General features: G+C 32.5%; 1 protein-coding gene across 2 annotated transcripts in view; it reads left to right on the forward strand.

The window, feature by feature from the left end:
* The window catches only part of LOC133205314 (calcium/calmodulin-dependent protein kinase kinase 1-like), a 69,966-nt gene that overhangs the window by 39,228 nt on the left and 3,270 nt on the right, over nucleotides 1-27,468 (forward strand). Inside the window, exons 1-13 of one of the 2 annotated variants that reach the window (XM_061341097.1) lie at nucleotides 10,713-11,161; nucleotides 12,378-12,996; nucleotides 16,275-16,328; nucleotides 18,936-18,987; nucleotides 19,144-19,305; nucleotides 21,013-21,034; nucleotides 21,689-21,777; nucleotides 23,313-23,386; nucleotides 24,007-24,106; nucleotides 24,206-24,231; nucleotides 25,912-25,965; nucleotides 26,469-26,542; nucleotides 26,807-26,894. In XM_061341097.1, coding sequence (XP_061197081.1) covers nucleotides 11,121-11,161; nucleotides 12,378-12,996; nucleotides 16,275-16,328; nucleotides 18,936-18,987; nucleotides 19,144-19,305; nucleotides 21,013-21,034; nucleotides 21,689-21,777; nucleotides 23,313-23,386; nucleotides 24,007-24,106; nucleotides 24,206-24,231; nucleotides 25,912-25,965; nucleotides 26,469-26,542; nucleotides 26,807-26,894 — 1,455 coding nt within the window. In that variant the 5' untranslated portion in view covers nucleotides 10,713-11,120. Of the gene's footprint in view, nucleotides 1-10,712; nucleotides 11,162-12,377; nucleotides 12,997-16,274; nucleotides 16,329-18,935; nucleotides 18,988-19,143; nucleotides 19,306-21,012; nucleotides 21,035-21,688; nucleotides 21,778-23,312; nucleotides 23,387-24,006; nucleotides 24,107-24,205; nucleotides 24,232-25,911; nucleotides 25,966-26,468; nucleotides 26,543-26,806; nucleotides 26,895-27,468 lie in introns of those variants that run through there. The other variant, XM_061341096.1, reaches the window with a different exon arrangement.

Here is a 27,468-nt window from a genome sequence, read left to right on the forward strand (position 1 = left end):
GAGTTTTTGCAAATCATTTATTTAGTAAATACTGCCGAGACCGCGGACGGACATCGACATATCCCAGGTTGTCGACATATCCGATGTCGAGATACCGAAGTTTACCTGTATAGTGACCTAACAAATGGTATGAAACATGTCAGACAAAATACAACCCAGTGATGGGTTGTATTTACAAACAAGGTCATTATAATGACTGTAGAATTCGCAAAAAGCTGACTTTAATCAGGTTGTTGAAATCCTTGTAACATCAACTTATTTGTCAGTAGCTTGTCTCAGTTTAAAAATTGATCATATTCAGAGCATGCTCTTGCATATCGAATCAGTTTGGAAACAACATTTGCAGATTATGTTGGAATATGGCTAAATAAATAAGGGAAGTTGACAGTGGAAAAGCTGAAGTCTTCCCGTTTGTCATACAGCTTAGTTTTAGTTGGCCCTTATTGTCTATAGTCGGTAAACATCCAAATATGAAACAGATGTGGCAGACTCTGTGGTGTCTTTCATTTCAAGTTCTCTGGGATATATCTAGTTGACATATGAATGAAAGTATATATTGTTAATTGATTGATTGATTGTATGTTGTTTTACATCCCATTCAAGAATTTTTCCCTCAAATAGAGACGTCACCATATACTGGTGAAGGGCTTCAAATTTTGACCTTTACTCGGCACTCAGGGCCATTGAGCAGTGAGGTATCTTTATCATGCCAACGTCTGCCATGACGGGGCCTCGGTTTTTAAGGTCTCATCTGAAGGACCCGCAACTTTCACTTCAAAGTGCGGAGCACGTGGCGAAGGAACGGTTGCTACCCATTTTTATCAACTTAGGTCAGTCGCGGCTGAGATTCAAACTCACAACCTACCGATCACGAAGCGGGCGCTCTACCGACTGAGTTACCGTGAACGGTATATTGTTAATTGATAAAATGTTGTAAAATCAAGGGTAACATCCTCTTTCAAGGGGAGATAATGAAGAATATATGAAAATTTAATGGCACCTATTAAAAATCTTCTCAAGAACCACTGGACCAGAAAAGATAAGAATAATGTGAAAGTGTCATTACATAGTGTAGATTCAAGTTTAAAATCATGACCCCAGGGGTTAGGTTGGGGCCACAATGGGCGACCAAAGTTTTACACAGGAATATATTGGGGGAAAAAATCAAAAAAATCTTCTCGAAAACAGCAAAACCATGATTAGTTATATATATTTGAAAGCATCCTCAGGTAGTGTAGATTCAAATTTGTTCAAATCATGACCCCTGGGGCTAGGTCAGAGCCAAAATATCAAAATCAATACACGATCAAAGTTATATATAAGAATCTAAAGAAAAAAATATTCTTAAGAACAGCAAAGCCTTGATTAGTCATATTCTTAGATAGTGTAATTCAAGTTTGTTCAAATTATGACCCTAGGAATAGGATGGGGCCACAATATGGAATGAAATTTTTATATAGGAATTTAAAGGAAAATCTTAAAAATCTTCTCAAAAATAGCAAAGCCTTGATTAGGTATAATATATGGAAGCATCCTCAGATAGTGTAGATTCAAGTTTGTTCAAATCATGACCCAGGGGCTAGGACATGGCCACATTAGGCGATCAAAGTTTTACATAGGAATATATTGGAAAAAAATCTTTAAAAATCATCTGGAGAAAAGCAGAGCCATTTTTAGTCATATTTATACGGAAGTTTGTACAAGTCATGATCCCCAGGGGTAGGATAGGGGGCTGCAGTATGTGATCAAAGTTTTACCTGGGAATATGTTAAAGGGAAAAATCTGCTGTAACAGCAGGGCCAGTGACTCAGGTGAGTGCTGTGGCCCATTGGCCTCTTGTTAAAATAATTTGACATAAGATGTATATGAGGACATTCCAAACATGTTGGAATGTCATACTTTGATCTTTTCCTTGGCCTTACATTTCCTCATGTTGTGTTCATTCTTCTTTTTTAATATTTAAAAAAATATCATGAAGGATTCCATCATCTTCTTGCTACATATATGCACAATGAGGAAGACAATTTAACTAAACTAAAATTTTGTGACCTTGACATATCTTTATATTTTTTGGCTGTATGGATCATATTTACTTTGAGGAACTTCCTTACACAATTAGTTTGTACACAAACTGATCTCATATTGACCTCATATATCTATATTTTGCATTCAGCTGAGTTGTTTGGAATATCTATGTTTGATTTCCCATACAAATTAACCCTGATTTTCTCATCAATAACCTTGACATTTAAAGTAACCTTGACCTTACATTTCCTTATTTTGCATTTGGCTAATTTCTGAGCACTATAAGCTTTTCCTCTGACATTCACATTATCTTTGTCCTATTTTGTGTTTAGCTAATTTTTCAAAAAATTTCTCATAAAAAAGGTGTTTCAGTGACCTCATTTTAACTTTGTATTTTGATGTTCCCTTACCCTTGAGTGTCACCTCACATCCTTCATGTTGTGTCAGTTCCCTGTCTTGATTACAGTGAAAATAACTTCTCATAGAGATACATCTGTGGACATTGTAATCATGCCTAAATTTTGTGTCCTTTTTGTGAATTTAGGCTAGCTCTCACAAGGTAATGACAAAAACTGAAGGAGTAACATTTATAAGTCTAGTTCATAACTTTGTAGAGGACTATCATTTAAAAAAGCTCAAGCTGGTCACAAAGAGTGCTTAATACTTTAGTCTTATGAAGATAAGAAATACTGTCAAGCTTAGAATTTTCCCTGCTAAAGTTAGACCATACTTTGGTGCATTTGTGTTTCATAAATGCATTTTATTGATTCAGTGTTGTATATAAGTCTATATAATAATGATAAAAAATCCAGAAAGATGCCTCTATCTATTGAATGTACCTCAACTGTGAATATTAAATTGGAAGGCTTACAAGAAATTTATCTTCAAAAACTCTTCAAAATGCCCTCATACATTTCATGGAAATGTACAGAGTTAAACTTTGAAGATTTCTCCATTAGATTTGTGATTGAATCTATTAGTCAGCCATTTCTTATAATCATTGGACTTTGCTCACTGCAAGCTAACATATTATTAATATTGTCTGTCTGGGGAATGTGAAAACAAATCTTCAACTTCATCAAATCAATTTAATGGTTGTTAGAGATCTATTTCATGAGCCATATACTTCACAAGGATATTAAAATGATATTTCACAGATTCATCAACATTTATCATTTGTAAACACAAATGATGATTGCTGATATCCAGAATAAGATCTGACATATTAAGAACCTTAATAGAGAGATAAATTGTTCAAAGCTTAAATTCCCTGTCTTTGCAGGTATAATCCTTGTGTCTGTCAAACTGGTAATGACCTGATTATGTTCCAACACTTAGTTCTAGAGCAATTTTATCTGTCACTCGATCAGAGTTTTAACTCTGATTGGTTTTCTGTTAATTATCAAGGGGATCATTTTGATTTTTCTTCTGTGTGTCTCCTGCCAGTTGCCAAGAGCCTTATAAACAAGTCACATTGTGTTGATGCCGAGTGATCCTCTCCTCCGCAGCTGTAGATGCATATATTGGTTTTTTTTTCCTCAGTTATGAGAATTTCTTTCGTAGACACTTAGTGTTGGATGTATCAAACATTGTTTTAATTTTTTATGATATATTGATCCAATGACATTTCCTAGATACTTTGTCTAGTGAAATATTGAGAAAAGTTTGGCCTGTGGCTGGGATTTAGTTGCTGTGTGAATATTTCTTTCATTAGTAGGTTGGTGACTTTTGTAGGTGATAGATAGAAAATTAGGCTTCACAGAGTCTGGATTCAAAAGATGCAAAACGTGTCAAGTGCAACCATTTCTGTGACTGAGGAATAATCAGTTGTTGATTATTTCATTTTTCAAGGATTTTGTTTGAAAGATTTGAAAAGAGCTTAAAACTTTGTATTAATGTCTCTATAGTTTCCACTAAATTATAGCAAAATGCTTCTCAACTCTTCACTTCAACAAAGGTTGAAAATGCTGGAATTCAGACAGGGAAAATTTCGAAACAGGTAATGTTTACTATCAATATATTGATTTTGTTTTTCACAGTTTAATCAGAATTTACTAAGTTTTATCATTAAAATCTTTATATCGTTTTTAGTTTTTCAAATGATTCAAGAAAAAAAATGATTTTTTTTTTCAAGATGGTAAATCCTTAGTGTAGTAGAATTGCTACTTTTATCTGTTGAAAATTGCTATTGGGGGTGGGGGGAAGGTATAAAATTGTTTATGTTAATTATCACCAAGTTTGGCATTGATGTTATGATTTAAACTAAAAAAAAAAAAAACCTAGAAAATTATTTTCATAATCTTGCATTGTTGATATAAGTATGAAATCAAGGACCATTTGGAATGTACCGGTTAGAAAAATGATTAATATATGATGCAATTGGAGAATCATTCAGCAGTAGTATTGAATTTGCACTTTGCTCATGAAATGTGATCAGTTTAATCATTACTAAAGTCATTACAGTGATATAATTATTAATTAATAACTGGTCAGTTAATGTTAAATATAAGAAAGAAAAAGTTAATATAGATATTGGGGGATCAGTTTTCTTGCCAGCTGTGGTTCTCGGAAAGTAATGAAGGAAGTCATGCCACTGGGAGAGATATAATCAGTTTAATTGGGCACGTATGTCATGATATGACTACAAGCACAATATTTTTAATGATGCAGTCTTCTTAATTCATTTCACTGTTTAATAAAACATTTCCTGCATAAATGAACTAGTTGACACTGAGGCTAGAATTTGTTAATTGTCATCTAAAACTCCTCATTAATTGGTAAAAATATAAAATTTCAAACATAATTTTCATAAAACTCATATATTTATGTTTAAAATGATTTTGCAAAATGTTCATGTACAAGTGGTGCACATTTTGTGTTCAAACTGATAGTACACAATTCATTAGTTGTGCTGGCTGGAGACCAGACTTTTTCTCTGAGTATTACAAAAAAAAGCTAAACACTTCAGAATCAAAACCAACTTAATTACTAACACATATGCCCTACTAGTCTCTTCAAATACATTTTTTTAAATTGCATAATTATTTTTTCAAATTTGTTTCCCTATGCCTCTTACAGGTACAGTATCAAATGTCCGAATATTTGTAAAAATTGAATATTTTGATAAGGCCATACCAATTTCTAATATAGTTCGTCGGATTCGCCGCTTCTATTTACAACAAATCCAAATTATAATATTATAAAAAAAAATCTGCGCGCGCGTCCAAAAATATCCGTATACAATTTTTTTTTCTCGACTTTTTACACAAAACGCACAAAAGACTTGGAAAGTTGTTTGACAGAAGCGCGGGATTTAGAATGTTTGTAACAGTTTGTGAAGTTTTGCACGATGCCTGTGTAAATGTTCGTATATACCAGGGGTGAGCATTTAGCATCTCCCGACGCCCGGGGCTACCATTTTTGCGGGTCGGGCTAGTGGTTTTCTGCAAGGAGGAAGCCCGTCGGGCTAGTAAAAAAATTAACTACACACGCAATACATGACAAGCACAATCGGTATTTTCACTCATTTTTTTTTTGCTATAAAATTCCCAACCAGTTAAAATTTTCCAGACAACATGCTCCGACTGTCAATAAATCTCCATAATCTTATCTGTTTTACAGTTCTATCTGACTATTTCCAAAAACGATCGTTTTTTCCTAATCCGAATTTCCTCTATTCCTCCATTTATGGTAAATACATGCAGATATCTCATTAAATTATTTACGATCACTCAATCAACTGAAAAATAAGTGTTTTGTGACTTACATAAAATATATTTCTAGTGTATTCAATGATTTAAGATGAAAACAAAATGAATTTAATTTCATTCTAAATGAGCTAGTGCAATGATCAGAAAAAGGAAAGATACTTTATTTAAATTCATTTTAATTTTCCTTCATAATAATTTATACATGATTTATATTGATAGTGAGAACTTTTAACTTTAATTTTAAAAAGAATGACCTCAGTACCCTGACTTTTTCAGCAATTAATTTCTTCTCAACATTAATAAGTATTTATTTTAATTTTTGCCCCTCTATTTGGGCTAGTAACTTTTTACTTGGGGCTAGTAACTTTGATTGACTTACTTGATTTTTTTTATTGCACACCCCTGTGTACTATAGTTAAAAACAATGGGTACAAAGTAGTTCCATGCACAGCAATAGAAATGGAAGCATAGGAGACGTTTGAAGCTTTGTTTGATGAAACAATAAAGAGAATATCATCAACATATGAAAAATACACACAAGGTTAAGTAAATATTGACCGTATTTGTTCAATAAAAATTAAAGAAAATTCAAGAAGCGATGCAATTGTGATTTTGAAACCTGACATGACCTTAACAATTTGCAAAGAATTAAACAGAAAATTTGTAGAAATGAAACTACGTCTAAATTGCAATGTTACGAGAAACAAAAGAAATACGCGTTTTCACATCTTATGAGTACATAGAAAACGTTTTCTCTCCCAGAAAAAATAATAGGAAAAAGAGGAGAACTTAGAAAATTTTGCCACCTATATTAATTATATTCGCTCGCCTCATAATTTTGAAACCCGAAATGAAAATAATATTTGTAAAATTATTTCGCTCGATTGCCTCACTTTTTATTTTTGAAAATCCAAAGAACTATTTTACAAATTGGCGTGGCCTAACTGTTCATATCTAAAGGCCATTTAAAAAGTTCTGAGAATTTATTGTTTTTGATGTCTTCAAATTTTCAGCAAAGTGGATGTGAATGATATCACTAAGTAATCTTTGTGATGGAACACAGTCTTTTTGACCACAAGGACATTTCAAATTCAATGATCTAAAACAAATTCTGAATCAAGAAAAGAAATTCTGAGCCCCATTACAAACTTTCAATCCTATTTATTTATCATGTAAGTCTTAATTATTTTGTAAATTAACATATGAAATAACTATTAATTGGTACACTGAGGTGCCATTTTTTGTCTTCAACAGCTGATGAATTAATGACAGTTAATTTTGCAGTATTGCTAAACTGTTCCTGCATTTTCTAATATTTCACAGCAAAGACTGCTAGCTTTCACTGTATATATAGTGAGAGTTTCAACAAAAACTGCCATTTTCAACAGGCTTTTAGATGGCTTGAAACTATCTCAAAGAGCACAAATATATAATGATTGAATATGACATAGTGTAGTCCAGGTAAACAGTATCCAGTTAGGTATTAATGTCCATTAGAGAGAATCCAAATACTATGCAGATGTTCACATTCAACAATTACTTTGATGAAATATTGTTTTCTTTCTACGGTTATTTTAATGGCCAGTTTACTGAACATGCAGGATCATGCCGTAATTTTAGAGTCATGTTCTTCACAAAAATACCTCATACAGTAATTTGTGATTCACATGGGTTTCTTTAATGAAAAGGAAAGTAATTAATGGAAATAAAATACATATAAGAGATAAGATATTTTCCTGCACATGTCAGCTGGAGATGAAACAATGAATACAGTTTTAAAAAATATCGTTCTTACATGTTTAACATAGAAAAATATTTTTGAAAATAATGGGTTACCAAAAGTTTTAGTCATCTGCTGGAATTGGCTGCTCATGAGAACTGGTTAAAACTAATTAATGTACAGTACTATTAAACTTCGGTATCTCGAACACTGATATCTTGAATACCATGGATATGTCGAAGTGATTTGGAAGTCCCAACCGCTTATTCCTTAAGAATTTTACCCTGGATATCTTGAATCCTCGGATATCACGAAGTATTTTCTTGGTCCCATTGAGTTTGAGATAACAAGGTTTGACTGTATTTACAATTTCATGTATAAAAATATGAATTGCAAATTCAGGCAAAAAATTTAATGAGCTGTCATATTTTATTTGGTAATCCTCTCCTTTTTTAGATCTTGTGGTTTGACTTCAGTATTTATATTTTAAGAAAATCATTCTATTTTTGATGCATGTGAATTTCTGTGGACAAGTTTATAGCTCTTTTTGGCCTCATTTGATTTCATCACTTTAATATTTTCTCTAAAAGAATGAATATACACTTACTGCTCACCTTGAGCTTCCAAATTGCAAGCAAGAAAAAAAAGGAGCAAATAAGTTGAACAATAAAGACATTCAAATCATGCTTTTTTCTAAAGATTAATATATAAATTTATGTAGACATGTTATCCTATATATACCATATATTATGATTATTGGCCTTATGTGAGTAAGAAGACCATTAAATGTTAATTTCTGGCCTAAAATTTACTGTAATGTGTTCAGATGCATATTGCATGCCATTAACTATTATAAATCAAGTGGGAGAAATTTTTGAGAAGTTCGTGACTGACATACACTCGCAAATATTTGTAATTGCAAACCAGTTATACTCTATTGGGATGCTCATTAAAGAAGAAATTTCAATCGCAAATATTAGTATAGTCATGAATCGTGTTTTTCATCAAAGTTGCATCAACAGTTTGCAAATAAAAGATTTTGGTGAATATTTGTTGTTTGACAGTAATTATTGAGTTGTGTTAGTAAATGATATTTTGAGTGAGTTCTCGCTATCAAAATCAATGCCACTGATTTACTGTATCATTTCCGTGAAGTAGATCAAAGCACTGACAGCGTTATGAAATATTCAACATGCAGTCTTTTACTGAGAAGAGTGAATGAATCTTGACTGTGAATGATGCTCATGCAGAAGAAGCGTGCGGAAAAATGAATGCAATGTACACATTCAAAGTTTGAATGAAGATAAATGCTCTAGAATGGCATAAAATAAATTTAAAGATTCAGAAAATTGACATAAGATCTAACCAGCAATTCAACATTCAATTTTTTATTATTATGATAATTTAAAGGTCAAGGACATTTTTCTGGCTGTTAGACTAACAGACAGTGAAAAAAAGTGCAGAATTTTTGTCAGCACAAACAATTGAATTGTAAGACTATTGATACTGATATTAAGAGATAATATGAAAGGTGAACACAATAAAATATATTGTGTCTCTATCGCAACATCACCTGTACATACATAAGAAAAATAAAACCCTGAGTTCTCATGCATCTTTTAATATTCAGATCCAACATCCCCCCCCCCCCCTTTTCCAAAGTCAGAAAAAATATTTGGATATCTTGCACTAAAACTGCCCACTTCATTAGTTACAGAGTAAGACCTAAAATTGTTAAAATTATCTAAATATAGTTATTTACCTAATTTCAAACACATGTTCATCTAGATCTAGTAAGGTTTTTATGGATAAGTTTTCGTTTCAGAGTGTAAATGCTTTGATATTTGTACATGTGGTTTGAGATGATGTACAATATTAACTTTTGAGTGTTCTGTACATGTATACCTGTTAATTACAGTTAGTAAACAAGTAGGGGATGTTAATAAAAATTGGCTTTAATACCTTTGTTATTGATTCCCATATATGATAATCCATAGCAAATACAGCTACCGTAAGTCTAAATTAATTGGACGAATTGACTTGTTGTGACAAGTAGAAACAATTTGTATGAGAATTTATCAACTATAAGTGTCATATTTGTGATATGTGTGAATTTAATTTATAGTATATCAAATTGAAATGAATATGTTTTAATATGATAATTATTAGAGAGAATGCACTTTTTGTTCAATCAGTTTTTTTAATATACAAGATGAACTGATGCTAGGTGCAGGGTGAGACAGATGAATCTTCTTTAAGTGCATTTGAATTAGCATATATATATATATATATATATATATATATATATATATATATATATATATATATATATATATATATATAACTTTCAGAACATCATAAACCCTCTTTGAAATTGATAAAGGAGCATAATATCAGCTGAAAGTTAAGAATTTTAAGGAGGATTGACCCTTATCTAAAGGAGATCATTCAATTCATAATTTAATTTACAAAATTCTTATCCTCTACAGCCCTGATTTGTCTTAAATTTTGCCTTGTGTGGTATATTAAAATTGCTTTAATTTCATTCCTCCCCCCCCCCCCCATTTCATTTTAAAAATTGTCATTTTTACACAAAATGACAAATTGAGAGCATAAAGTCTTTTTCTCATTAGTTTGTGAGTGTGTGGTCCTAGGTTTGTATCTCTTTAATGGGGGAGCTAAATCAAGCCTGATTTTTATCATTCATGCGAGTATTAAGTACATGATAGGCTCATATGCAATATGTAAATTTCCTCACTCCTTCATTAAGTGAAATTCACCACACGCATTAGTACTTGATGGTTGTTTACTTGTTGATCAGTGTATCATAAACTTTCCTTATTCAGCTTTTACGAGGTTGCGATATAATGATGATAATCATGCACACAAAAACAAACTATCCATTTACGAGACTCTCATACAAGCTCTTAGAAGGTCCTTAATATTAATGTCTGAAATGGTTTAATAATAATGGCATATTCATTAATTTCCTGTTTAAACAAAATAAGAGACAACTTTATTTTTTTTTTAAAAGCAACAAAAACTTGCACTGCTGTAAGAACGTCTTCCGTCTTTTCAATCTATTAAATCGGCTTCCTCTTTTCCTGTACTACTCATTGTCAGTTAATGCTTATGTTCACAAGTGATCATTAAGCAATGGATTAGGGATTAAATATAAGTTATTTTGACAGTGACTGCACGTGCACACAGTACTGGTGCATTCCATATTAAGTAGATCCTGTCCTATCTGACAGATATTACCTATTGTGGAATGATCCAACATAAGGACTTACTTTCACACATGAGTAACTGTGTAAGTGGTAGAGGGGATGGTGTTTTTACAACTAATTGTAAGAATTATGTATGAAAATATAGACCGTGAAAGCATATGCATTCCATTTAAAGGGACAGTGTCTGGGAAAAAGTGAGGATGATATAACTCAAAAACATTTTTAAAGCCAACCTCTAAATGACAATGAAACGATGCTTGTTAAATCAACTAAACTGTCACTTTTGATGGACTTACATACTTAGATTGGAAAGAAAGTTTAAACTCTTATCAAATGTGGGCAGTTTATTTTCATGAGGAATTTTAAACGAAAAACATTGCCTTGACTTGAAATTATTTTCATGTAGAGTTTTATTTCCAAATTTGTTTTGGGATCATGGCCACCATGCCTGTGTTCAATCTGGAGAGTTCTTTCAGGTAGGTGCTTCCTGAGGACAATGGTGTATCTTAATAAGGCAGAAACTTAAGATTGGTTTCATGACTGAATGACATTACTCTGAGTATGTGTGATGTATGCAGCTTTAAATTATAGAGTATAATTAACTGCTCATTTGAAGTTTAAATAATAAATTAAAGTGCAAGAATGGAAATGGACAAAATCAATTCCAGAAATGTATGATCAAATTTAATCTTATGCACTTTGAATCATCTACTTGAAAAACTTAAATTTCTTTTATGAATTCAGAAATAATCACAGTTGGCTAGACTTGTTTCTTTTTTGTCAGCAAGTGATCATGAATAGTTAGATGATATTAATTAAATACCTATATACCGGTATCATTCAGCTAGAGAACTGTGCTGAAGTTAGGGTCACCTGATCAAATTGAGGGTTTATTTCAGTTATAAAGCTGTGAAACCCATGAAAACCTCAGCTTATTGTAACAGGTGAATAAATATTAACTTTCCATAAAGTTATGTAAGAGATCTTCCGCATTGTTCAAAGGAGTTCAATCGCTCTATATATAATTAATGGTAATTCCAGCATGGATATAACTCTTCCTAAGAAAGAATTATTTGAAAATGCATGATTGATAATATTCAGAATACTTTCTGCAAATGTCATGCCACAAGATGTGACACTTTGACAGATGTCCAATTTTCTCAACACTATGAATAACGTATGTGTTTGTTAATACACAAATATTACATGAAAAGCTTAAGATTCAACAGGAAGCAAAGATGCATGAAAAAAGTGGGTGTGTTTACTTCATTTTGGGTTGAACAGACAACCGTGACTGATTGTACACACCCGGGTAATACAAAGTTCATGATCGTGACCCATTTAAAATCAAAGTAGCAACTCGTTCATTTAAATTCTGTCTATAAAAAATCAATCAAAGGATTTGTAAAAGAATCTTCTTTGATCATTTGGGTAAAACAATGATTTCTATCTATGTATTGTATGGTTCGGGCAATAACATTAAATAAACACTCCATTACAAATTCCAATGGGTATACATGTATACACAGTGTGAATAATTGGTGATCTAAAAAAAAAGTGGGTTGTTCTTTTAATTTTTGGTATATGACTATTTCCAACTCAATTACTTCACAATACATTCAAATATTCTGTAAACATGTTGGCGGTTGCAGGTTTTTTCATTGTTTGACTTATGACATCTTTTCATTGCAGGAAATGTCATATTGACTCTGATCAGGAAGACTTCATAGAACACAACCTCCAGGATCACAAAGAACCAAAATCAGCTCTACCAAATGGAGTAAATAGTCACACAGATCTACCGATAAAAGAAAAAGACAAGGAAAATATAAATGTGCCTAAAACTGGGGATATTGTGTGTGTTCAGACAAGAACCAAGCACCCTCTGTTAAGGAAGAGTTCCAACATCACAAATGATTCTGGTCATAGCTCAGTAAGTGACAACGAAGACAACGTATTCAGGGACCACGACGATGACGGGAGCAGACGACACAGCTTGACAGTGGTTGATGCCACTGGTCACCTTGATGTGCCTACAAACTTGGACTGTCTCAAAAATACATCTCAATCGGCGAGTAGTTCAGCCCTTCATGCTTTTCATTTTCCTCATCAAAGAAATGTGCCCCGCATTGCCTACAGTCTATCAGAAGAAACCTTAGGTGTAAATAGACTCGGTGGTGGACGATCCCCGCAAGGATCACCACGGTTACGCAGGCAGCCAACAATGGAGACCAGTAGTTTTTCTGTTGTGGATGGTGCTGACGGCTATGTGCAGCTGAATCAGTATAAACTCAAAAATGAAATTGGCAAGGTATCATCATTTATGTTCTTCTGGGGGTAATATCAAATATAGGCTTGTATTGTCTGTGCACAGAGTTATCTTTAAAATGATTAAGAAAAGGTGTTTTTTTTTAAATTGAGGAGGGTGTGAACTGGGACTTTTCACACAAACATATATTTCATGAAAGGTACATAAAATCTTCATGAACTTTTAAAAAATGAAGTCCAATATTTATATCTACATTTTACATGATCATCAATTTACCATTCAAATACAATCATATAAATAAAAAAAAAGTAGCCTAGAATGATTATTTCTTCAAATTCTTTGGTATGTTTTCATTGTTTTGAGCTCACCTGGATGTGTGTGAATTTGAGATGTTTCCATTAATTGCAGAGGTCATTCTATCATGATTTCATTTATCCCCAGGGTTTCTGGTAAAACACATTCTCTGGCAAAACATTTGCAAGCTCATGACTTTTGGAACACATTTAACTTTCAATAATGTAGCCTGTTTGTTCTCATGCAGTCTCATGGACCTACTGAATTCAAAATACAAACTACATGTACTGTAGATTCCTAAATATGCGTGAGGAATTAATTATCACATAATTTCGCAAGCAGCACCACTCAGGAAATAAAATTACTTGCTTTTATTTTTATGGTGCTGAAATCAGTGTAAAATTTCTTGATCAACTGTCTACTGGCATATTATTGTTCTTGCGATTTGATGTTAAAGAGCCATTTCAGGATAATAAGTGTTCAGGAAAAATAAGGAATCTACAGTATGTGTTCATATACACCTGAAGCCATATTGCATCGAGGTTCATATCATGAGTAGGTGTCCTAGTGAAATCAGTGATGTTCTACAGTTAAAACATTATGTCTAAACTGTGAATTATCAAAAATAGAAAGAATATGGCCTTAAAGCAAACTGGCCATGGGTGTACAGTTGGACTCGAAATGAAGGTACTGGTATGTGCAGACAGTCTGTCTCAAAATATATAATAGGACAAGTTTCTCAGTGTAGATTTTGGGTTTAGGTTTTAAATAGTAGCATATTCAGTGAGATGAGCAATGCTTGCTTCTTGGAGCTCTGATGTTTTAAAGGTATTTTGAGGTGTAGGACAATTTACTTTGTGGCAATTTCAGCAGCAGTAAACAGTTTTTCTGTAAATTGGAAATATTTGATCAGGACAAGCTACAGTAAGATATTTCAGGCAAAGCAGTGGTCCCAAGGTGCAGGGTTAAATTCTAAGAGTATGTTGAAAGGGCATTTACATGTCAAATTCAGGGGAAGAAATTTTAGACTTCTGCTGCTGCTGATCAAAGTTAACTGAAAGAATATTATATTACAAATACAATGCTTCTGTGCAGTTTATTGTTCTAGAAATTGGAGATAAGCCACATTGATATTGACAACAGAAATCATATTTCAATATATTGCTGTTTTTGACTTCAAAGGAAAGGGCATATATTTGAAATGAATTAAAGTACAACATGCCATATACTGGTATAAACAGATGAAGGATTCCCACAAAGTAATCGTCAACTAGAAATTGCATACCCTTTAGAAAATCAATTTAAAAATCCTTTGCATTATTAAGTAGTGACTGGTATTTAAGTATACTCTATTCAACACCAAACAAAAAGCATCAGATATTATCTGTAACCTTTTGATGTTTAAATTTATCAATATACCAATTTGACTTCTTCAGTCTTTAATGACCGGGTCAAATAGGCATTTTTTTTTAAATCTAGTGTATGCTGTATTTTTATACCCCAGCTCCAAAGGAGAGGGGGTATACTGTTTTACCCTTGTGTGTCTGTCTGTCTGTCTACTTGTCTGTGTGTCTGTCCATAACAAATTTTCGTTGCAATTTTCTCAGCAATTACTCATCACAGATGATTGCAATTTTAGCACAATCTTTTTTTAGGCATGCCATATGGTGGGATTCATTTTTGTTCGAATCCGATGTCAACTTCCTGTTTATCCATGCGTCTGTCTGCACCAAATTTCTGTCACAGTTTTCTCAGCAACTGCTCAGTGCAGATGCTTGAAATTTTAGCACAATCTTTGTTAAGGCATGCCAAATGGTGGGATTCATTTTTGTATGAATTTGATGTCAACATGAGAATGTATATTCACATCACAGCGGGGGTATTACTAGTGAGCATGCCACATCTTGTTCAATTTGATCTACATTTGGACTACACCAATTCATTAAATATTTTTTAAAGACAATTCACATGCTTTTTACTTGAGAATATTTCAATCACACCAACATATCCCAGTTATTCTTATTTCTATATACAGTATTGTGTTCAATTCAAAATAAGATCAGAGATTAGTATTCATGACGGAAATAAAGATGGCATTGAAATGTTGCTCATCAAAAGATCATTTCTTTATTGCCATGCACATAGCCCATTTGTTTTAATTAAAAAAAAAAATATCCCTTTTCTGCACAAAATATTGATTTACATTACTTATAAAGAGTGGATTTTCTTTTTTTATAAACAAATAGCTTAAACTTGTGATAGAATTACCCAGAGACATAGATGAAATTAATCACGGTAAACAGACTGCTTTGTGGGTGTCCCTTGGCTATCCAGTAATGCAATATTCAGACTGGGGAGCGTGACAGACTCAATATTTCTCCTGTATGCAGTAGAAGCATGTTGTTTGTCCTCTGTGGATACTAATGAAATAAGGTTAACTCATTCTTGATGGCCATGAACATGCAGCCTTAATCTTATTTCTTTCAGGAAGAGGAAAGAATTGACTGAAACAAAATTCAGATGTATATATACAGTATTTATAAATGATAAGAATGATAATGATATAGATTAAGAGAAATATTTAACCTGGTCAATGTATCAATAAGTGGAACTCTGTAAAAATTAAATAATATTTATTATATTTCTCTGAAATGCTGTTTATAGTAGCTAGATTAATTACAGTAGATACTACAAATTTAACATTAGTACTAAATTGTCAAAATTTTGCAGAGAAATTTATCTTTAATGTATAAATACGCACAAAATGCAAATTTTTCCATAAACTGTAGCTGCATAATAATTTAATGGATATGGCCAGTTTTAAGATTTTCAATCTTTCATGTTACATGTATAAACATTCTGTACCTTGAAAAAAAAAAACCTTTGCTTATACAGATTTATATCTTTCACAGGATTATATTACATCAGCTGGTCCTTGGGAAAAAAACAAACCAACCAACCTTTGCTTATACAGTTATGTAATATCTGTATTATATTACATTAGGATTTATTTTTTTTATTTACAGGGTTCTTATGGCATTGTAAAACTAGCGTACAACGAACAAGATGATGTTCATTATGTAAGTACTACACCATATCCTCAGTTTTAACTCTACTGGTCAAAGACCAGAGATGCATAATGCATTGGTAAGATGTTCTTTGCCTGTCCATCTGTTTGTCTACCTGTCCAGTTCTATAAACCTTGATACACAAGTAGACTACACTTCATTTCCATGGGTGTTGCCATGGTAACTGAAAATAAAAAATTGTTTGAAATTCTTTAAAAATGCTACTCCTCCTACAGTACTAGTTTTGGTCCAATTCCAGTAGAACAAGTAAATTATAAGAAGATACATAATTCTTTATTATTATTTATGAAAAAGGATGATACGATGGTTATTAAAAATTTAAAAAAAAAAAAAAAAAAAAAAAAAAAAAACATTCTGTGAGATTCGTTCAAAATGCCCCTTTTACAGTTTGGGTCCGATTTCAATAGAAACTGATACACAAGTAAATTTAACTAAGATACATCACTCTACTTATTGGTTTTTAGCTCACATGAGACAATGGCTCAAGTGAGCTTTTCTGGTCACATGTTGTCTGCCATCTTTCTGTAAACTTTTCACATTTTCGACTTCTTTTTAAGACTCACTGGGGCCAATTTGACTTCTTTTTAAGACTCACTGGGCCAATTTCAACCAAGCTTGCCACAATGTATCCTTGGAAGAAGGGGATTCAAAATGAAATTGTTCAAATGAAGAGTTGCAGAAGTATCCTCAGATTATTAAGATTCAAGTTCGTTCAAATATTGACTGCCAGGGGTAGGGTGGGGTCTCAATAGGTGATCAAAATTTTCACATAGGAATATTTAGGAAAGAAAGACTTTAAAAACCTTCTTTTCAAAAACCACAAAGACATGTTTAGTTATATTAATATAGAAGCACCCTCAGGGGGTGTAGATACAAGTTTTTTTAAATTAAGAATCCCAGGGGTAGGGTGGGCCAACAATAGGCTAGGTGACCAAAATTTTAGATAGGAATACATAGGGGGGAAATCTGATGATGAAGAACTGTATGTCCATAGTGACTAAGGTAAGCAATGTTGGCCATGGGCCTCCTGTTAACTTTGACAAATATTGTTACTATGGTTACTTAAAGTAGCAATATCCATGAAATTCTTTCAAAATGGTACACCTCCTATAGTTCCAGTCTGATTTCAATATAAATTTGATACACAGATATACAACCCAAATTCAATGCTAATGTATCAGTTTTGAATTTCTCTGAACAATGTTGCAATGTGACTGTATAAAAAGAATAATATGTGGAATAGTCTTTTAAAATGCTACTCCGATACAGAAACTACCGGTAAGGCCTATTATTCTAGTTTACCATAGTTCTAGTTACCATAGCAATATAAAAAAGAATATGTATGTTATATACATAAAATCTTTCAAAATGCTTTTCTTCTAACATTTTTTCATTTGCTTGGTTCATGTTTGGAAAATGTGAAGGTACACAATTCCATGTTAAACTATAGATAAAAGTTTCAAGTCCAGGTGCTCTTTTCTCTGTAATAAGTAAAAACCAGTAAGTCACTGACTTCTGGTTGAAAGGTTGCAGATACAAAGTTTTTCTTTAATGAACTCGGATCATTTTCTCTATATTTATTCCAAACTGGCAACATTTCCAGAAACTGACTTTTAAACCCTTTGACTGTGTTTAATTTATAGAGTTTTAGGCAAAACAAAAAACAAGCAAACAAAAACAAACTATATTTATGGAACTTGTTTCCAAATATAACAACTGTGAATGCCTTTTTGGCCATAGATGTAGGCAGTATACTGTGTTGAATTAAATTATTTTGGATTCAGAAATTGACTGTGTTATATTTACAAGTAGAAGTGTACTGGTACTTATCTCTGTGGTAATTTCTTATGACAGGCGAGATTTACATAAGTATTTATTTCCTGTCGGCTATTATCTCGTTCATTATTAGGACATTTAGGGTAATTAAGAGCTAGTCTGGCCTCTCCATGTTTGTTTGTAGTAGCTACTAGCTCATCATAATTCACCAGGTTTCCTTATCTTCCTGAACAAAAAATCAGATTATGGTCTTATTTTCTCAACAAGACCATGGTCTGAAATATTGATGCCTCATTTCAGTTCCTGAGTTGCATAATGATTGAAGGAACTCTTGCCTTCTTTTACTGTTACGAAGGGAAATGTAATAATCGATTGTGGTAAGGGAGGGCTTTTGTGAAATTGGTTACGTAACTTGTCAAAGATTGTTTAAAGTAAATTTCATTTTTCAAAAAAAAAAAAATCATCAGGATATCAAAGAAGTGTTGGAAATGAATAATCCTTGGATGAAATTACTAAGTTGTACAGATTGCTCTTAAAAAAGCCTCTTGGTAGACAGTTTTCGGAGGGATTAGATGCATTGTTTAGGTTTGTTACCATGGTGATTACAATAAAGCTCTGTTTTCTTTAACAAATAAAGGTCACTTCTATGATTTCCCACAATAGATTGTGTATTCTTCCTGATTGATTCTTCCGATTCCCACTACCTGAACTTCTTGTCAGTGGTAATATTGAAATATTTAAGTGTCCGTCCACTAAATTTATGATCAAAAAACAACTGTGTATAAAACTGGGTTTATAAATAACGGTTTTTCTTTTCTTCAGGCAATGAAAATTCTTTCCAAAAGCCGGTTAAAGAAAAAAGCTGGATTTTTCAGTAAGCTTTTAGCTTGTTTAGTGATATTATAAATAATGTAACATGTTATATATAAAGAGTTTATTGATATGGTCTTCATATTGCTTCAAAAGTTTGACAGAAAAAAATAATGTTCTTCATTTTTGAAAAACATATAAATTTGTATTTTTTTGACAGGAAGGCCTCCTCCCTCCAGGGATGGCAAACAAGTAGCTCGCCCCCTTGCCCCGATGGATCGGGTTTACAGAGAAATAGCTATTCTGAAGAAATTGGACCATCCAAATGTTGTCCGCTTAGTGGAAGTCTTGGATGACCCAAATGAAGACAATTTATACATGGGTAAAAATTAATTCTATACATGGGTAAAAATAATTTTTTTTTTACAATTTCACCACTCTTAGGATACAAAATTCTCAGGGAGAATGGGGGATTAAACTTTTGCTTGGCAGATGAGACTTATTTTCGTATTTTCTTTAACACATGCAGCTACTATTAAAATTGAAAGATTATTTAAAGTTTGGTGATACAAGATTTTGAGGGTTGATGCTTCTTTGAAATAGTATACATCAGTTACTGGCTATGAATTCACGTAGAGTTTGAATTGGTGTCCTGTATTTTTTCTCCATGATGAATGAATTTAAGTTGTAGGATTAATATTACTATCTCTGAACTGTGTCACAAATACCCAACCAATGCTGACTGAAAGAAAGCTTTCATAGAAAATTAAAAAAAACTTCCTGTGAACCAAAGAAACAATAGCCCTGTCTGCTCCTGTTTACACATAGGTTATTGTTCCCAACAGGATCAAAGGTGCTTGTTGTTTTGAGCCACACAGATCAAGAGAAACAAGCTAATAGCATATGACCAATTTTCATTTCCATAAAAACTTGTGATCCCTGTGAGGCTTAATGAAATGCAGTATTTATACCCCGGTGAAAAATTGATGTTTTAATAATATTATGGAGGTTAATGCTCTGGTGATCAACTCCATTACTCACACCAAAACAAAAGAAATTAAGGTCATGAAAATGAGTAAACAAGTATTTGATCTCTTATAAGTTCCAGCTTCATCAGTACTCAACTTTTTGTTTGAAGCAGTTAGTATGGCCTTGAATACCTTGTACCTTGAAGTAGGACATACCAGTGCTTGTGCACCAAAGAATCTAATAAATGATATACACAACAAGAGATTCACACCTGATTCATGGTTTCTCTTAAGGCTCATCATCCCTCTGTGCACTCATATGAAATTTTGCTTTAATGCTAAATAAGAAATCTGAATTCCTAAGTAAAATGCATAACATTTTAGTTTGCTAGGCAAAATTTGACAAAAATTTCCCTATAACTAATGATAATTATTTAAAGGAATGAAAGTCATTTATCCACGTTAGAGTTATCTCTCTTATCAGAGGGTCATTGAACCTTAACTGATGTGGCATTCCACTAAATCTACATGATTTCAACTCTATAATTTCATATGAGAATGAGGTGCTAAAGATTTCAAATTTCTTGATCTAGCCAGCATGGTTCAGGGCCCAGGTTGGGGAAAAGTGTCTTAAAATGAAAATGAATTAGTGTTTCATAGAAAATTATATTTATACTTGCATGGACATTTAACAAGCAAACAGCAGGCATGATGAAAGTGGCCTTTGAGTCCCTTACCAAAGTGATAAATTTGTGTCCCAATTGGCTCATTACCCAGGATGGGGCTAATTAAGTTGCTTGTACTCGTACATTTAATAGCTTAATTTAGTTTACTGTAAATCACCAAATTTTCACTACACCTTATTTTGGCAAGATAGTTATTTGGTATTTAAAAGCGAAACAAAATTTTTATGAATTCTGATTATTGTTGCATAAAATCTTAAGAATATAAGTATACATGTATGTGAGAATGAAATTTTTGTGAGCATGCAGGTTGTCTCAAGTAATTGCATGAAAAATAAAGTCCTTGTGAATAAAAGGTGAAAATATATCATTAAAAATCTGTACTCTTGAGCATCTCCACATCTATAGCATAATTATTTTGTTTTTTGTATGTTTCAGCCTTTGAACTTGTTGAAAAGGGGTAAGTATAAATTTTTTTTTTTGGTTTCATTAAATTTATTCCTTCCCTATATTTCCAAACATATTGCTTATTGGCTAGGATGGGAAGGAATAGATAATTCACGAGATACTTTAATTGAAACATAGGAGTTTATGTTGTTCTTCACATTTGAGTTCATTGGTGGTAAATTGATCACCAGTAATCACATTAGTCTGTGTTGCGGATGAATTAATTACTCTGATTATCATTTTTGTAAGTTTATTGGTGTTTTCAATATTGCCATTGGAGTTGACGTAGGCCTTGATTGGAGTTGACATAGGCCTTGACCTTTGACCTTGAAATTTGTAATGATATGCAGAACCCCTGTTGTGTTTAATCTATCATTGCTATCATCTTCAAATTTTGTGCTTAGATAAATAGGATTCCGATTGTATTTTGAAAACCTTATTGTTAATGTGTTTACTCTGATTAAAACTTTGATTGTTGTATGCTGCAAACTGGAGGGTGAATGTTTGTTATTAGCAAATTATTTAGGACCCTAACAAAACACATTACTTGGTAGTATTTCCTTGTTACTTGTATGAAACACTTAACTTCTAGTCTCTACTAACCATGAATCTGGTTTGAGTTAAGCTAAAGCATGGAAATTAGTTTTAATCTTTTTTTTTTTGACAGAGAAGTGTTAGAGGTGCCCACAGACAAGCCTCTGTCTGAAGAACAAGCATGGTCATTCATGAGAGACATCATACTGGGAACAGAATACTGTAAGAAATCTATCCTATATATGCAAGCAGATTTTTTTGAAAGTCTTATGCATGTTAGATATCCCAAAGAAAGTGTATAAATTTGCTTAATGTTCCTCAAACACTTACACTTCTTTATTAACTCGGTTAGTTATTTCTGGTGTGTGATCGTCCTTGCATGGACAAGCACTTTATCTGCAGTATGTGTCTCAGTCCACCCAGCTGAAAATGTGTACCAGCTTACACTGGAAGTTACATGGTTTTCTTAGTGTAAACTTTATCTACTGATGATACCTTAAATCCATAAATTCAGACCCCACAGGGAAGAAATAAAGTTTGTTGAATGAATTGTTTATTGCTAGCATTGATTTGTTTCAGACAAAGATAGCTACAGGTCATTTATTTGTTTAATATATATATATATATATATATATATATATATATATATATATATATATATATATATATATATATATATATATATATATATTAAACACATAAATGACCTAGCTGTATGTGTCATTTGACATAAGCATATATATATATATATATATATCATGTTTTGAAAATTGTCAAATTTGTATTATAAACAATTAATTCTTTTCAAATGAAAACATGCATTCCTATTGTACTTTCCCAAGAGAAAAAACATGCACTAATTTCTTGTTCAAATCAAACATATTAATGTTTTTGACATTTCTTATGATATTCTGATAATATTTGATAATTATCAACATTTCTGAATGCCAGAGAATTGTGAAATACACATTGTCTTTGAAAGTACATTTTGTGACAAATATTTGAGACTAAATCTATCAGAGAGTGATCTGTATCATTTTCTTCATTTCCTTGGCTTGTGACGAGGGGATTTAACAACAAAGATTTCTCTTTATCATTCCAATGTACCCTAATACCTCAAGTGCCTACACAATGATTTGCCGTAAATCAACCCATTTCCAGAACTTCCTTTCCGAGACCTTGTTTCCTGGTTTTAGTTTCCAGTATAATTACATCTTAGCTAAATACATCAATACAGTGTTGTTATGCCAGCTTAATCTTGTTAGTGGGTTGTCGCTGTAATTAAAAATGAAAAGACATTGTTTGAAATTTGGAAATTGATCTCAGAAAAAAATTCAACCATAAAAGTGATAATTCGGTCAGGTAAACAGCTCAATTTCACTGTCTTTATTGCTAATCCCACTGGAAAGGTTTTGGGTTATTTTAATGCAAGTAACATGCTGAATTAAGAGATGAACAAAGGTTTTATCTGCAGATTTAGAGGGGAAAAAAAATCACCAATAGTTATGTTTCTGTTTTTTGCTTCATTTTTTTTTATTTCCTGCAAAAGCATGACCTAAAATGATTGAACCATCTCTAGTAAACAGCTTTTCTATTAATTAAATATTAATCTTCTAGCTGGCGCAATATGCCCTAGTACATTTCACTACAAAGATTTTTTTTCTGTTTGCAGGAAATGTTTAATGTACTACCTGTACAACCCTGAAATGAAATCTTTGACGATTATTAAAAAAAAAGTATATTGAATTTTCTTTCAGTACATTATCAGAAGATCATTCATCGAGATATCAAGCCTTCCAACTTACTCCTGGGGGATGATGGTCATTTGAAAGTAAGTAAAAATCACAGCAAATGAACTATAAAAAAGTATTGCATTCATTGACATAAAACAGAGAAGTCATCTTATTAAACATCCAGCAAATAAAATCAAATCCAGACAATAGCTTCACAAAAAAAAATTAATGATTTTGATTTATTGATGAAATTGAGGCCATGTACTAGACTTATATCCAAAGGTTATATAACCTTGCAAAGAAACTATGACTAATGTAGAAAAAGAATTAAATGATTACCATATTTGCCCTAAACAATGTCCAATTTAACTCATAGCCCTGTAATTTTCAATAACAGTAGAATTAAGTTCCTGATCCTATTACTGATAACTTGGGAAATATGTTTTATAATTTCAGCCTAGTTTATTTTCTCCTAAAAAGTGTAGTCCTTGTCTGGTGTGGAAGTCTCAGATTTTAGAGGACGGAATCGGGAATTATATTCTGCTTGCATGTTTAGATTCCAGTCTTGATGATGAGGGGAAATGCTGTTATGACATTCTAAGTGCTCCTCTGCTAAATTTTTCCAGGCCCTGCTGCTTACTGGGGCTAACATAGTGATCTTTTTGCTAAATATTGATAATATTGAAAAAAAAAATGTAAGTAAAATTTCCTATTACAGATTGCAGATTTTGGGGTCAGTAATGAGTTCACAGGAACTGACATCACGCTGACAAATACTGCAGGCACGCCAGCCTTCATGGCTCCAGAAACCCTCAAAGGTACAATTCATACCATATTTATTATATTTTAAGTGTCCTTGTATAACTTTTAAAAATGAACTTGATTATTTACTTTTAGCTATTTTTTTTCCTTTCCAGAGGAAAAAGAAAACTTCAGTGGAAAGGTAAGGGCTTTTGAAATGTGCAAATTATCCTGGCTGTTCTTGTCATAGAGAGCATTTTCCATCGTGGAACTACTAACACGTAAAATTAAAATGAAATCTATAAGTTGCTCTCTGGAATGATGGTTAAAATATCCGGACTACTAGCTTTTTCAATCTCAAGAAAGTTTGAATGGGAAGGCATAACACCAAAAAATTGAAATTTCCTCAGAAAGTGCAGGTATGATGAAAATAGTTTCACTTGTGTAAGTGAATTAATTTGGATGTAAGACCTATATAGTTAGACATGGTTGATTTACTAAGAGAGTATGTTGCACTATAAGAGACATCACTGTTTCATTTTGTTCATCTTCAGCTTTTTTGCACTGAATATTTGTGTCACCTTGTCCTAATGAGATGCTATATAGCATGACTGATATTTAAAATCCACCTTCCAAATTAAAAAAAAAAAATGCATTGTTGTTGATGAGCAATTCTAGTATCTCTACAGCACACAAAAAAAAAATCAATCACCTATACATGCATTAGCTATTAGATACTCAATACACTGCGGCATGAGAGGATGGTATATTGTCAAATAACTACCTGGTATTGTTTCATATGACAATTACTACAAATAGATGGGAATACAACACAGGAAATCCATATCGGTATCAAAAGATAAAAGGACATAGCAGGCTTCTGATTCTTCATAGACCTAAAAAGATTGATTTGTCAACAATATCCCAAAAGAGAAAAAAATACAGCAGGATTAGTATAGTCTGAAGTCACTGGGTACACGTATGGGAGGGAGCAGGGCTATTGTAAAAGTAGACTATAGTGACCAAATGCTGCGACAATTTTATTGAATTTCTCCTTGGCAGTCATGACAGATTGACAGGAAAAGTGGAAGAAAATGAAGATTTAGCTGTATTTTTTCCCACAGGATTTCATGAGAAATATTGCCTATCCCAAAACATAATAAAAGGTCTGTCAGAACAGAGAAACAGTTCTGCCAGAACTAGATTAACGCTGCAGCCGTACAAGTTCTAGATGACCATTTAAAAGCCATTATTCAGAAGTCTAAGGTGATTCTAGGACACTTAATGACAGGTCTACTGTCTTAATGCATTTTCAAATTAAATTTGCTGGTGGTAGGATAGAGATTGAGAAATGTTGCCTGCCTGTATAGGACTGGAGGAGGAGCATTTATTGTAATCAAGGGGTCTGGAGATTTTAAATAAGCAGTAGATTTGTTTCCAATACAAGATTATCCCTTTACACAGCTAGGCTCATTTGTATCTGTCAGGGACGTGTAAGATTACATACTATAGTATATAATTAGAAGTATGTATAATGCATGTAAGGTGGCATGAAAGGAAGAATTTAAAGTTATAGAGAAGATGGATTCTGATGTAACTGTTTGATAGGTCAGTGCCCATGCATGTATAATGAACTCAGTTCTATGAAATATATTTAGGTTGCATCATAATACAGTTGATTTGCATACTAATATAAAAACGCCTTAGTTCAATTTTGATAGGGTCTTTTTCTTTTTTTCATTATATTCCATTAAAACACTTTTTGATCATGATAATATCGAATTAATTTAGCTTTCATATCCAATTAGAAGCTAAAAAGGGATGACTTTTAAGACACACAATTGTATTACCACAATAATAATGTCAGTTGTTTCTGTTTTAGGCAACAGATATCTGGGCCATTGGAGTCACCTTGTATTGTTTTGTAATAGGAAGAGTATGTATTTAATCACTAATAAAACTATTTAAACAGGGCCCCCAAAAGAGATCATAATGGAAAAAAATGTGCAGAAAAACTAATCCAGACATCACTGATTCCATAGAAATTTGCCAACATTAGACAACATTCTAGATTAAACAGCATTTTAAACAATTGAATTTACTAAAAGAAATATAATACTATACATTCCATTGTAAATAGAAATCTTTCTTCTGAAACAATTTAATACTTTATTTTAATTTAATGGATCATAAAGGTTTAAATTACATCAAAACAGTACATTTTAAAGCAAAATAAAATTCTCAAAAATGTAGCTCATATTGCTTTAACATCCTAATAGACTAGATTTCGGAATACTCAACATCCAAATTAGACAAGTTTAACTGCATCTGAATTATCTGAAAATTGTTTTGCTTTTCTGTTTATATCACAAAATCATTTTATGAGAATATGTTTCTAATGCTTGCATGATCTTGACTTGCACATTCAAATAATTTCAGTGTCCATTTGAGGATGATTTTCCTCTAAGTTTGCACAAGAAAATTATGAATGACCCAGTTAAGTTCCCTGAGAAGTAAGTTTGAAATTCTGTTGTAAAATTTACTAGGTATATATACCCTCTCTCTCTCTCTCTCTCTCTATATATATATATATATTGGTATCCTAATTTAGTTTATTAATTAAGCTCTTACATCTTGTTTTTCAATCATAAAGATATGACTTTTGAAATCTTTTATGAATGATACATTAAAGAGAAAATCAAATGACTCTGATTGGATGAGGGGAAACCATTGTTCCCTTAATTGAGGGAGTTATATATGATTTTGTGATATTGTAGGCCTGTGTTGTCAGAAGAATTGAAAGATCTTATCCTAAAGATGTTGGACAAAAATCCCAATACAAGGATAACACTACCAGAAATAAAGGTAAAAATGTTGATACATAATAAAATAAGGAGTCACAGGGTAAGTAGCTACACTGGAACTGTGAACCAGCTACTGTGCCTTCACAAACACCAACTATTTGAAAGTGTCACCAGCTATTTATGACTGAGTCTACATTTAAGAAGCAAGGGTTAAAAGTTTGACCATAACTATTCCTGTGTAAGGCAGGGTTGGATACCTTGCATTTTTAAATAATTCTTGCTTGGGAAAAAAGTTTGCTTTCAGTTTATCAAATTTATATACATTGTTACTTTAAATATTTATACCAGGGTATATTAATATACAGCTGAATTTTGATATCTTGAATACCATGGTTATATCGCAGTGATTTTGAAGTCCCAAGCAATTTTTCTTTAAGTATTTTACCCTCAATATTGAGAATCCTTGGATATCTCAAAGTTTTACCCCAGTCCCATTGAGTTCAGAATAATGAGGTTTGACTGCAGGGGTTGAAATATACGGTAGCCCGACGCCCGGGGCTGGTCATTTTAAGACTCAGGCTAGCTCATTTAAATGTAACAATAGTCCATCAGACTAGCAGTACGGAAAAAAAATT

The sequence above is a fragment of the Saccostrea echinata genome, unplaced genomic scaffold, assembly GCF_033153115.1.
Source record: "Saccostrea echinata isolate AGI-Se365-2 ecotype Australia unplaced genomic scaffold, CSIRO_AGI_Sech_v1 ptg000054l, whole genome shotgun sequence".
NCBI classification, from domain to species: domain Eukaryota; kingdom Metazoa; phylum Mollusca; class Bivalvia; order Ostreida; family Ostreidae; genus Saccostrea; species Saccostrea echinata.